At 36.9% G+C, this 12,368-nt stretch overlaps 1 protein-coding gene across 3 annotated transcripts in view; it reads right to left on the bottom strand.

Annotated features, from left to right (window-relative positions):
* Window positions 1–5,501: 5,501 nt before the first annotated feature.
* bcl2b (BCL2 apoptosis regulator b) overlaps window positions 5,502–12,368 on the bottom strand; it is a 57,030-nt gene continuing 50,163 nt past the window's right edge. For all 3 annotated transcript variants that reach the window (XM_067362566.1, XM_067362568.1, XM_067362567.1), the window contains exon 3: window positions 5,502–10,977. In XM_067362566.1, coding sequence (XP_067218667.1) covers window positions 10,840–10,977 — 138 coding nt within the window. In that variant the 3' untranslated portion in view covers window positions 5,502–10,839. The remainder of the gene's footprint in view (window positions 10,978–12,368) is intronic.

Raw genomic sequence — 12,368 nt, 5'->3', positions numbered from 1 at the left:
TGTAATGTTATGTCAGGACATATGATCAGCAGATCTTAAACAGATTTTTAAATTTGTAATCCCACGATGTTTACATTTTTCACAGTGTTCTGCAGTATTTTGATATGGGTTTTATTTGGGATATCCACTAGGGGACGCTGTCCTCTGCTGTTTGACATTCTCATGGCGCAGTGCCTAATCACTATGTACTTCTTAGAGAATTATGAATGTGTAATTTCTTTCTTTATATTTATACATATCATTTAAATGTTTTATCACTTTAAGGAAAAGGTTTTTCAGGTTTTGTAAGCCTAAAAGAAGTAGTTTTTCTCAGCTGTGCTTTGTACGTTAAGAAGTGAGTGGCCTATTATAGTGTACCAAACACAGTACCAAAAATTGTTTAGCTTATAAAAGGTAAACAAAATGTCCCTACCTTAGTTGTTACCAATGTCCTTACAATGGTTCTATGCTCTCAGCAGTTCATAATTCATTTAGATTTTGCAAAACACAGTACAGTCAGCACAAACCATGTTTATCCCCGCTGCAAGTCAACCTGTATGTAATGTAGTCTGGGTTGTATTTTTATTTTATTTTTACCTTTTACCTTATTTTACCTAGTATTTCATTTTCATATCATGCAACAACAACAAACTATAGTATTTCTGTCATGACAACTCTTGGAGTGTTTGGCATTGTAATGGATATAACAATGTTTATATGTTTTGTCTTGGCGGAATAGATCTGCTACACTGCTGCTGATGCTGTTATTGATGCTGCAGAGCAAGTACGGGACTTACATGAAATACCCCCTGCAGATCTACACTGCGTTCCAAATTATTATGCAAGTGACATATCAGTAAGATTTCAGTAGAATAAACATTCAGATTTTAGTTTTTCTAAGAAAATGTATGTTGGTTTATTTATCCATGTCTTTTTAGGTAACTGGTATCAATCTCAGAGAAAATAATTTGCCAGGTCTACTTAGGTCTATGGAAACCCTACTTAGAAGTCGTTCCACATTATTAAAGGAACACTCCACTTTTTTTGAAAATAGGCTCATTTTCCAACTCCCCTAGAGTTAAAAAGTTGAGTTTTACCGTTTTCGAATCCATTCAGCCGATCTCCGGTTCTGGCGGTACCACTTTTAGCATAGCTTAGCATAGTTCATTGAATCTGATTAGACCGTTAGCATCGCGCTTAAAAATGACCAAAGAGTTTTGATATTTTTCCTATTTAAAACTTGACTCTTCTGTAGTTAAATCGTGTACTAAGACCGACAGAAAATGAAAAGTTGCGATTTTCTAGGCTGATATGGCTAGGAACTATACTCTCATTCAGGCGTAATAATCAAGGAACTTTGCTGCCGTTCCATGGCTGCAGCAGGCGCAATGATATTACACAGTGAGAGTATAGTGAGAGTACACAATGAGAGTATAGTTTAACTACAGAAGAGTCAAGTTTTAAATAGGAAAAATATCAGAACTCTTTGGTCATTTTTAAGCGCGATGCTAACGGTCTAATCAGATTCAATGAACTATGCTAAGCTATGCTAAAAGTGGTACCGCCAGAACCGGAGATCGGCTGAATGGATTCGAAAACGGTAAAACTCAACTTTTTAACTCTAGGGGAGTTGGAAAATGAGCCTATTTTCAAAAAAAGTGGAGTGTTCCTTTAAGCAAGTCACAGTTCTCATGCCATATGGGGAGGAAGAAAGATCTTTCTGAAGATGAAAAGCATGAAATGGTCCAATGTTGTGCAAAAGGCATGAAAACAACTAATATTGTGTGAAAACTGAATGGAGATCATCGAATTATCATAAGATTTCTGAGTGATTTAGAGCACAGCAGAACTCGTCAGATAAAGGCTTATTAATGAAAGTTCCTGTCAAAAAAATTACGAACTTGGGTAGTCTGAAGCACAAATGTGCTACATATCGGACCATGATGCTGTTGGCTCCAACATCATTTTTATAATGTCAGTTGGATGTTGATTGGTCACTGCATTTATATTTATAATTTTGTCACTGAATTTTATCCACCACAACTGGTATTGCATTCAAGGTACATGGTTTTTTTGTTTTTTTTTTTGTTTTTTCAAATGCATTCCCTGGGAATCAAATCCATGTCCTTGATCTGCAGGAACAATACAGGGGTCCAGCTGTGATATGGTGACCTGTTCACCATATCACCATGTCAGGCAGTCAGTATAGATCAGTGGTGTAGTCTACGTGATACGCAGGTATACGCCGTATACCCACTAGGAAAGATCAAGGATTTCCGTATACCCACTTAAAAAAGCACAAGGATACGTAACCATCCAATAAATCACAATACGATTTGTGGTTTGTTGCTTTTGACATGAAACAAAGTTTCATATTTCAAATTCTGCCCATGTTCATATTCAGTGAACTGCAAACAGGTGCACGTGCCAGAAGGGAGCGGGAGATTCGGTGAACTGCGCGAGTGCATGGAAATATTAACGCGAAGAGCCTTGCATCACAGACCACCATCAGAAGCTGAAAGCACGCCTGGCCTCGGCGATTTACCTGACTGAATTTGGAGAGTGATGGCAGGGCTCGACAGGACTGCCCGATGGTCCGGGGCCAGTGTGAACGACGCTCGGGACAGTAGACGCACCGGTCACTTGCCCGATCGGGCCAGTGCTGTAGGGTGTGCGTTATATATCGTCTATAATATCGTAGGCTAATTGTTGATTTAACGATCTGAAATTATCGAGTATGTCCCTCACTTTACAAAAACAGTCTTATGTTACTAGAAACAGCATTGTTACCTACGGTTAAAGTGTACGCTTTCACTGCGTGATTTAGTCTATTAAAATGCCCCCAAAATTCAAGATAAGGGGCAAAAATGGCCCTGTATATATTTCATATATAATTTAATAAAGTTAATCAATATTACACAAAGAGCTCCGTTTTTCTCCAAATATTAGCATGATTACAAATGTGATATTGATTTTATTCAGCATACAATTTAATGAACAAGAACTTAATATCAAGTGACTTACATTTTAGACACCAAATCGTCTGTTTCGCTGTATTTCACCAACGAAAATAGTTCCAAAGTCCACCGAATTGTTTTGCGTCTCTGAGCAACACTTCCTGAATGAATCAGCCGCTTGAATGAATCGGTTGAATCTCAATGATTCGCTCATTAACAGTGATTCGCTGCCACCTACTGGCGGGTTAAATTTCACATTTAAAGTGTCTTCATTTTTAAAAATTTCAAATAACAGTAAAGTTTTATATTTTGAACATTAAAAACATTTTTATGCATCTGTAACTGCTCTTGATTAACTTTAATAAAGTTATCTATTCTATAGTTATACATTAGATTACAATTTCTGTACCTGAAAATCTTCTGTTTAAACCTACATAAAAAACTTGAAAAGCACCATTTCATTTATATGTTTGTTCTGTTGTATTTATTTGTGCTATTACTCGTAATTTGATTATTTGTTACTATTTTACTACTTACTTTGTATTTGTCTAATAATATTTAAAATATATCTAGTAGCTTTTGGTGTCATAACCTTATGTATTGAAGTTAAATTTATCAAAAACAATGAAATCAATAACTATGCTTATTTTATAGGCCCATTTTCTTGTCTTTTACTTTTATTAATTTTTTTGTTGTGGGGCCTGGAAAATTTCGGCGGGTCAAGTAAAAATTTGAACTACTGGCCCAACTGGGCCAGCAGAAAAAATCCTTAGCGTTGAGCCTTGAATGGTTTCAATAATTTTAATATTTTCTGGTATATAAGTTACCCAGGAGCTCTGTTGACATAGACTTAGCTAACGTTAGCTACAGCTTGATGAATTGAGTCATTGAACACAGTAGGAGAGAACACAACGTTGGCCAGCTAGCTAAAGCTCCGGTGGAAATCTATTAGCTAATGCTACCGTTTTTTGAGGAGTTAGATTTTGAGGTGAGGGGACTGACAAGGCAGAAGGTAAAGTGGTCCACCGTTCTAATAAGTAGACCTGCCAACCTGTACACAATTTACGTAGCGGATACGCATTTTGACTTCAAAGTACGCTGGTACGATTTGTAACTCTAAGCTACGTAAAAACCTGATGACGCCTCTGTGCACGCGCAGTCCTCAAATCAAGCAACAGCAAAAGAAGAAGAGTTGACCAATCATAGCGTTAGGTTCTTCCCCCAAATATACTGTAAATGTTAGACCCAGTGACAGGCTGGCATGAAATGGCTTGCATAATACTTAGTAAGGAGGCCATAATCATTTTTGTCTCATGGCTGAAGTTAAGTTTCTCCAGCTCTCCCCAGGTTGGCAAAAAAAGCATCTCAAAATGCATCAGATTGATGCTTTAAAATGTGGAATATTTAAATTTTTCTTCCGGGGGAGCATGCGCCCGGACCCCCCTAGAGGGGTAATATCCTTCTCACCTTTTTCACCCCTGACCCGTTTTCATGCCTGTAATGTTACCTCAGAACAAATTTCAATATTCAGTGACCATAAACTCGTGACCAAAAATGAACTCGAGAGGAGCATTTAGCTAAATGTATGCACCATATTACATATTAATTATAATTTTTAATGTTCTTCAATAGCCTATATAATGACTGTTTGAATAAATCCATCAAGTTGGCAGCCACCATTTAAATGTTTATATTTAAAAAAATACATTTAAAAAAAAAAAAAATTAAGTTAGGCCTAGGAGGCCTATTATAACTTAATTATTACAATATAATATGTCGGGGGTCGGGGGGTTCACAGTATACTCACTACAAAAAACTAGACTACACCACTGGTATAGATCTTCTAGCAGAAGCACTTAATGCATTTGCACATTTAAAGGGTTAGTTCACCCAAAAATTATAATGTAATTTATTACTCACCCTCATGCCATTCCACACCCGTAAGACCTTTGTTAATCTTCGGAACGCAAATTAAGAATTTTTTTATTAAATCCGATGGCTCTGTGAGGCCTGCATTGCCAGCAATAACATTTCCTCTCTCAAGAATCATTAATGTAATAAAAACATATTTCAATCAGTTCATGTGAGTACAGTGGTTGAAATCACGTGACTTTGGCGCTCCGAACCGCTGATTCGACACGCTGATTCATAAGGCTCCGAGCTTCCTGAAGCAATGATTTGAAACTATATAAGTCATTATTTTATTTTTTTGGCGCACCAAAAATATTCTCGTCGTTTTATAATACTGATATTGAACCACTGTACTCACATGACCTGATTTAAATATGTTTTTAGTACATTAATGGATCTTGAGAGAGGAAATGTCATTGCTGGCTATGCAGACCTCACTGAGCCATCGGATTTAATCAAAAATATCAAAATTTGTGTTTGTGTTATGGTCTTACGGGTGTGGAACGGCATGTGGGTGAGTAATGACATTATTTTCATTTTTGGTTGAACTAACCCTTTAAAGCAGCGTTTTAATGCAAAATTTAAGGGATAGCTAAATTCTATCACTATGTAAGTTACACACATTTAAGATACTGAAAACATGAATGACTTTATTCGCATTATGTTCTTTACATTTAGCATTGGCATTCCCTGCTGTTTTCATTTGTTTGTCAGAACATAACCTGAAACATGCAGGTAAAATTCTTGTAACAAAACAGTACATTTCAACTAGTCCAAATATTGATTACTCTGACCAAAACTAGCACACAACTATTGGTATGTCGCTCACACACGCGTCTGGCTTTGATTTTCAATTCTTTTTCCAGTCAAAGCATGTCGTGTCTTCCATATGCATGAAGACAGAGAGAAAGGGAGAGATAGCGCTCAGGGGATGGAGGGCGGTTCAAGCGGGATGAACTCGCTCCTCAGGGAACCGTCTCTCTCTCTCTCTCTCTCTCTCTCTCTGTCTCTCTGCCTGTCTGTCGTGCTCTCAGTCACCCTTCGTTTTACCGCATCATGCTTTTCACAGATTCAGTGGTGTCTTTTTGAAGAACGCCATGAGCTAAAGAAAAAGAAATAGCGTGTGAGGAGAGAGATTGAGTGCGAAGTGAAAGCTGGCCTGCGGGAGTTATTTTTACACGCATGGCATTTAGTGGGATGAGGGATTAGAGATGTGACGTGCTCTGGGACGTCTTTGAAGTTGAGGGGACACGGTGAACAAATAACCCCCACCCAGTGCTTATGGCCATTGTACCTACTGTATCTGCGTTCGTGTGTATCTGTGCGTGTCCTTCCCTTTAGTGACTGTGACTGCAACACACTGCCTTCTGATGTTTGTTTGAATTACCTCACAGAAAAATCACCAGAAATCAGTCATTTCACGGAGGCAATGGCGTCTTAAATTCGTTTTATTGAATCTTAATTTGTTTGGCAGGAACAGAAGGACTCTAGACTCTAGTAGCTTATTCAAGCAGTGACACATGATCATACACAACAGCATGGTGACTTTGTGTGTCCTGTGCATTGCTATCACATAAAGTATAGCAGCTTTTCTTCATAGTGAAATTGCTCCAGGTGTAACAACAACACAATACAGGATCATTCAGATACAGACATATATTTTGTGTCTACTGTACAGTGTGACCTTTTTCACCTTTATTTTTGAATGTTTATAAGTATGTGTTGCTCAGCGAGTGCCCATGACAGATCAATGCGTTCAATACAGTCTAGTGCAGGAGTTCTCAACTCTAGCCTTCAAGCTCCACTTTCCTGCAGATTTCAGCTTCACCCTTGATCAAACTCACCTGCCTGTACTTTTCTAGTAAGCCTGAAGACATTGATTAGCTTCTTCAGGTGTGTTTGATTAGGGTTGGAGCTGAGCTCTGCAGGAAAGTGGACTTTGAGGGCCAGAGTTGAGAACCCTCGGTCTAGTGCAGGGATGTCCAATCCTGCTTCTGGTGGACCACTGTCCTGCAGAGTTCAGCTCCAACCCCAATTAAACACACCTGAACAACTAATCAAGGTCTTACTTGGCATACTAGAAACTTCCAGGAAGGTGTGTTGAGACAAGTTGGAACTAAACTCTGCAGGACAGTTTGGTCACCCCTGCTGTAGTGATTGATGCATTTGTTAATAGACTAATATAAATTTCTTCTGTTTCAACGCACTCAAATATAATAGTGCAAAGAAAAGTCCATTTATACAGCATATTATATATATTTATATAAATTACATAACTTTCCAAACATCAAACTAAAAGACATGTTCGAAAGACATAGTATTTTCTAAAGCAAAAGCTCAATTTTAACACAATGGTTTTAGTAAAATCACCTTTACTTTGAGACATTAATGGATTTAATTAATGTACAAAATTTAACCGTGATCTGAAGTGAGATGTTTGAAACCTATTTGCATACTTGTAGCACTGAAGTTTTTGGTTATGTTTTATGCATTATGTTGTTGTGTTTCCCAATGAAATATTGCCAAATAAATCGACTTGAGAAGCAAAAATGCGTAAGATCTTAAGACTTGTTTTTGGAGAATATATCTGGAATAAGGTTAAGCAAATAATTGTTTCTTGTTTTAAACAACCCTCTTTAAATTGTTAAATACACTGTAAAGCCTAAATCTCAAAATAATTAGTTGGTTTGAGTAGGACAAGCTTAAATTAAACAAATTAGTTCAGTCAAATCAACTTTTATGAGTATTTAGCACTTTCTTTTTCTTTCAAGTTCACAGAACTGATATATTTTAAGTAAACTGAACTTTTTTCATTGTTTTGAGTTGTATGAACTTAAGTTTGACTGAAACTGGGCTGGGATTTCTATTTCCTAGTATGCTTTGCCCATGGCACTCGAAAGGGAGAGTAAATGATAAAATTAAGTATTATATAATGTTTTTTTTTTTTTTTTTTTTGGTGCAAGATTAATGTCAAGTGGGAGATTTAGTAGTGATTATTGTTTTGTTATGCTAATTTAGAAGAGTATATGTTAATGCAGGCTTTTGGAGAGTTACCATTGGTGACAAGTGCACTCATTCACCAACTGATTGCCTCAAATTTTTTGAGTTTTGCCAACTTATTTGGGCTTACAGTGCATTTACAAGAAAAACTATTATGTGCGATTGGTGTAAGAAAAAAATCATCTTAATATCTTACATTTGCTTTTCTTGTAACATTTCCAACTCAAGCTTCATGAATTTTCTCCAAAGATCTTAATCATTAAAATGTTATGTTGAAGTGTTAAAATTGACTTATCACTAGTGAAAATACAATAGCAGAATAGATTTTAATGGGCTGCAGTTAAGACGAAAAATAAACCGCTATAGAAACAGTGACTACATGAAATTAAGTATTAATATTCATGACATCGCCACACAGAACAGGCAATTACATTGTAATTTATAGAATTTATCATTTTTACATTAAGCAGCATTGATTCAGCAAATTAGGATACTTATGCTCCAAATCTTTCAGAGAATCTAAAACCTAAAAATGAAATAAACTCTACGTGATCTTTTGAAGTTACAGTTGGATGATTGTATTAAGGTACCTAAAAATAAATAAAGGTGAAATAAGAACGAAATCTATCTATTAGAAACAATTTAACAAATGTTAGTGTCAGAGAAAATCACAACTGTAAACTAGAGACAAACAGCATCTATTTATGACACTATAGTAACCGGATAAACTGTTCCTTTTGAAAGCTAACTTGTTTTACATAAAGCTTCAATCCTTTCAGACAGGTTGACCATGCTATTACACACAGACATGTCAGTAGAAGTTCTTCTTACATGTGTAGTCTGTTCATCTGCTTTTCTGGACATGGTTGATTTCCAAATGAATCTATCAACCACCTATTAAAATACTGTATATGTATTTTAGACAGTATCACATTATAAAATGAACATACACCCATAAAGGCAGATAACAAGTAACATTGACTGGTTCAGGATGTAAGATCTACTGAAGAGGGCACCCATTTCTTAAAAGTTTATTAGCACCCCATACAGTGCCACTGTCTGTAGAGGAGATCATAGGTAATGATGCAGCACATGACCTCCGATACTACATAAGGGGAGCAAACATTGAATAACCGTCGCCTTCTTGGAACGCTTTAAGTCCCTTTGTTGTTCCAAAGTTTCATTTTGGTTCCATGTGAACTCAAAGGCGGCCGATACAAAAGCACCAAAGCTGGATCCATGGCACACACTGTATACAGTTGCTCTTGTTCATAAGTTTTGGTCTTAAACTTTTCATTTTCTGCGTGGCAATCCTTTATACATGCGGCAGGATTGTGTTTAAGCATGCTGTTTTGGGAACAGACATCAGAAAGATTGCACATATAACTGTAAACACCAAATCCAAGGAACACAGAATGGATTTCTACTGCAGATTTCTATTTGTTTATAGTGAACCCAACTGATCCCTGAACATGATGCTTTGAAAATTAAATAATAATAATAATAATAGTGATGAAAAATCTGGACCACTAGGGGAACTTCATGAAAGCATGTCCCAGTCACATTTCACCCTAAATAATAAACAAATTGAATTTGAACAATTACATTACAGTAAAAAAAACGTAGTGGGAAATGTGCTTTATATATGTCAACGGCGGTTTTAACTCACATTAGGTGCTTGAAGAGTGTTCATTTTAGGCCCTGTGCATGTGTGTGTAGATATTTTTCAGGATTTTCAGAAAAATAGTCTTTTATAACTTAATAAATGTCTTTAATGACACTTTTGATCAATTTAATGCATCCTTGCTGAATAAATATATTAATTTCTAAATTTCTTTAAAAAAAAAATCGCATTGACCCCAAACATTTGTAAGGGTTTTTTTGTTTGTGTTTTTTTTTTAAATTTGGGGGTGAAATATGACCTAAACTTGCTCTTGACAGTTTTGAGATCCACCCAAATGCTTCTTGTGGTGTATGACTGAACATTAGTGGACAAGAGTGTAATTGAAGTATTAAAGAAGAATAAAGCGTCGTTTCTGCGCATACTGTACAGATAGAGGTCTTTTGACCTGCTCACATGCATCTGTTGAACATGTCAATAAAGAGTCTAACCTAGGCTCTCTCAAAGTCTGAAAACTACTTTCCCATTCGGTCCTCTTTGTATCATTTTTGACCCCAAGCACTTCAAGGAAACCCTTCTTAAGCCCTCAATAAAGCTCTTTAAATTGCTATTGCTACAAAGAGAAAATGGCTTCCCACTATCCATTTTCAGCTGTTCCATCTGGAAATCAGTGAGCTTGAGATTTCTTCAAAATCCAGTGGCTAGAGGGACATTGCCTTAACGTTCATGCCATTTCTCTCCTTTCCTTCTCACAGTTCTTCTGGTTCTTTCTTACACTATGATACAAGGATGGCGACAATAGCGCAAGAAACGTTAGTCTGAATTTGGTAAAAGACAAGCTACAATTAATCCTACAAAAACAATTAAGACCAACGATGGTAGTTTAGTGCAGATTGTCTCCTAAGATCAATCTGACTGTTAAAGGACATGTGGAGAGTGCTGGTGTCTTCAAAAGATACTTTCAATCACCACAGATCTTCAAAACCTCCAGATGTTTCTTGTCCTTTGCATTTTCCCATCATTTTTATGTATAAGAACACTAATATCCGACAGGTGCTACAATTAAAACTCACTTTGAGATCTGAACTAATTCTGCCAATGACACTGCCGCCAATGTCTCTTTCACCTCATTATTCATCTTCTCTGCCATCCTCTCATGATGGGTCGGCAGTGCATTCATTTCCTGTCTTTTCTGTCTTTGTGTTTGAAGCCAGAGAAGAAAGACTTGTAGAGAGTGGGAGAAAAGCTTTGAAGAGGAGCAGTCCTGGGACATGGATGTCTTCTGGGGAAAGCAGAGGAGGGGGTTTAGACAGAGTGGAGAGAGTTGACTGGAGGGAGAGAGGGCAAGCGAGCAAAGGAAGGGAAAGTTCCTCATTTCTGAGCAAGGTAGGCTCCTATGGTCAAGCCAACAGCCCCGAGAGCGGCTAGACCGAAGACCGTTACTATTGACGACCACGAGCTGCGAAACACAGAGTCCCTCTGCCTGCTGTAGAGCTCCACAAATGCCTCCTGATGAGAGAGAGAGAGAGATTTCATTAAAACAAAGCATTTCATTGAACATATAATTCATGATGTTTGCTAATGCATCACTAGTACCATTTCTTTTACTTCAGAAAATGTAAGTCTACTCTATACCTTTAAAATCACATTTGATAACAATTTGTGCAGGTAAATGTATGGGCTTTTTCGGATCTTTCGATCTAATGGACAAAATAAGCTTGAGCAATTTACATATGAATGCACACGGGACACGACAGCAGCAGCTTTGGTTTCTAGAATGTCCTCAAAAAAACGACCTGTATTTACGTTTTAAAGTCATGCGCCCTCTATCTGGCATAAAAATAATGACAGTGTCGTGTTACGTCTGTCGTCATGAAATGACGTATGACTGTCGTTATTAATCAAAATGCGTGTTCATTTAAATGCAATGGGTCTCATTCATGAAACATTGGTAAATATACGAGTAAATATGTGAGTGATTTGCGCGTAAAGAGACCTTCCCGAAAACTCTTCTCCTGATTCACAAATACTTCGTAAACATCAGAAGTGATAGTGAAATGTGTGTGTGTTAATGAATTCCAATCAGTCGTAAATGGGACGCGCGTGCACGCTCATTCTCAATTACCATAAATCCCGCCCATTAAATCCGACTGACAACTATATATGGGCATCATATTATGACACCAAACGAAGGATTTTGGCCATTTTATAGGAAACAATTTCCATAACAATTAAGGGGCCATTAGTTTGCCCAACCGTATTGAAATCAATTAATTATTTGATTAAAGTGCTCCGTTTGCAGATGCTATTACTGGCTCTCACAATAAAAGTAAAAAGAAAAAACGTATGTAATTACTATATATAATATTTTTTCAAAATGCTGTGTAAATATGTACCTTATTAAGGTGAATTAAAATGCAGCCTTATTAATGAGCAAAAGGTTCGGATGTTGAACGCACTATTTACGCGTGGCTGGGAGCAGGTGTAGATTTCTTTCGTACCAACTAACATTTGGAAAATACTAATATTTTAATGAATCCGAAAATTTACACCAGAACCACTTTACACACGATTTACACAAAAATTTGTTCTGCTCGTGTTTCATGAATGAGACCCAATGTGTGGACTTTTTACACCATTTGTCCTATTTACATTTAACAAAACTATTTTTTTTTATTAACGACTACACCCATCCCAACCCTAAACCTACCCTTAGTGATTTATAGTGCATATACACTTTATGAGCACATGCCTTCCCTGGGATCGAACCCACGATCGCATGATCACATGATTGCATATTGTTATATATTGTTATATAATGCTCTGCCAATTGAGCTACGTGAAACCCGAAATGTGACGCTGATAAAAGGGAACAATGCATTAAAATGAAAGTGTCCTGT

This window comes from Chanodichthys erythropterus, chromosome 16, assembly GCF_024489055.1.
Source record: "Chanodichthys erythropterus isolate Z2021 chromosome 16, ASM2448905v1, whole genome shotgun sequence".
Taxonomy (NCBI): domain Eukaryota; kingdom Metazoa; phylum Chordata; class Actinopteri; order Cypriniformes; family Xenocyprididae; genus Chanodichthys; species Chanodichthys erythropterus.
The sequence above is the reverse complement of the archived record's forward strand: the minus strand, read 5'-3'. Positions and strand labels throughout refer to the sequence as shown.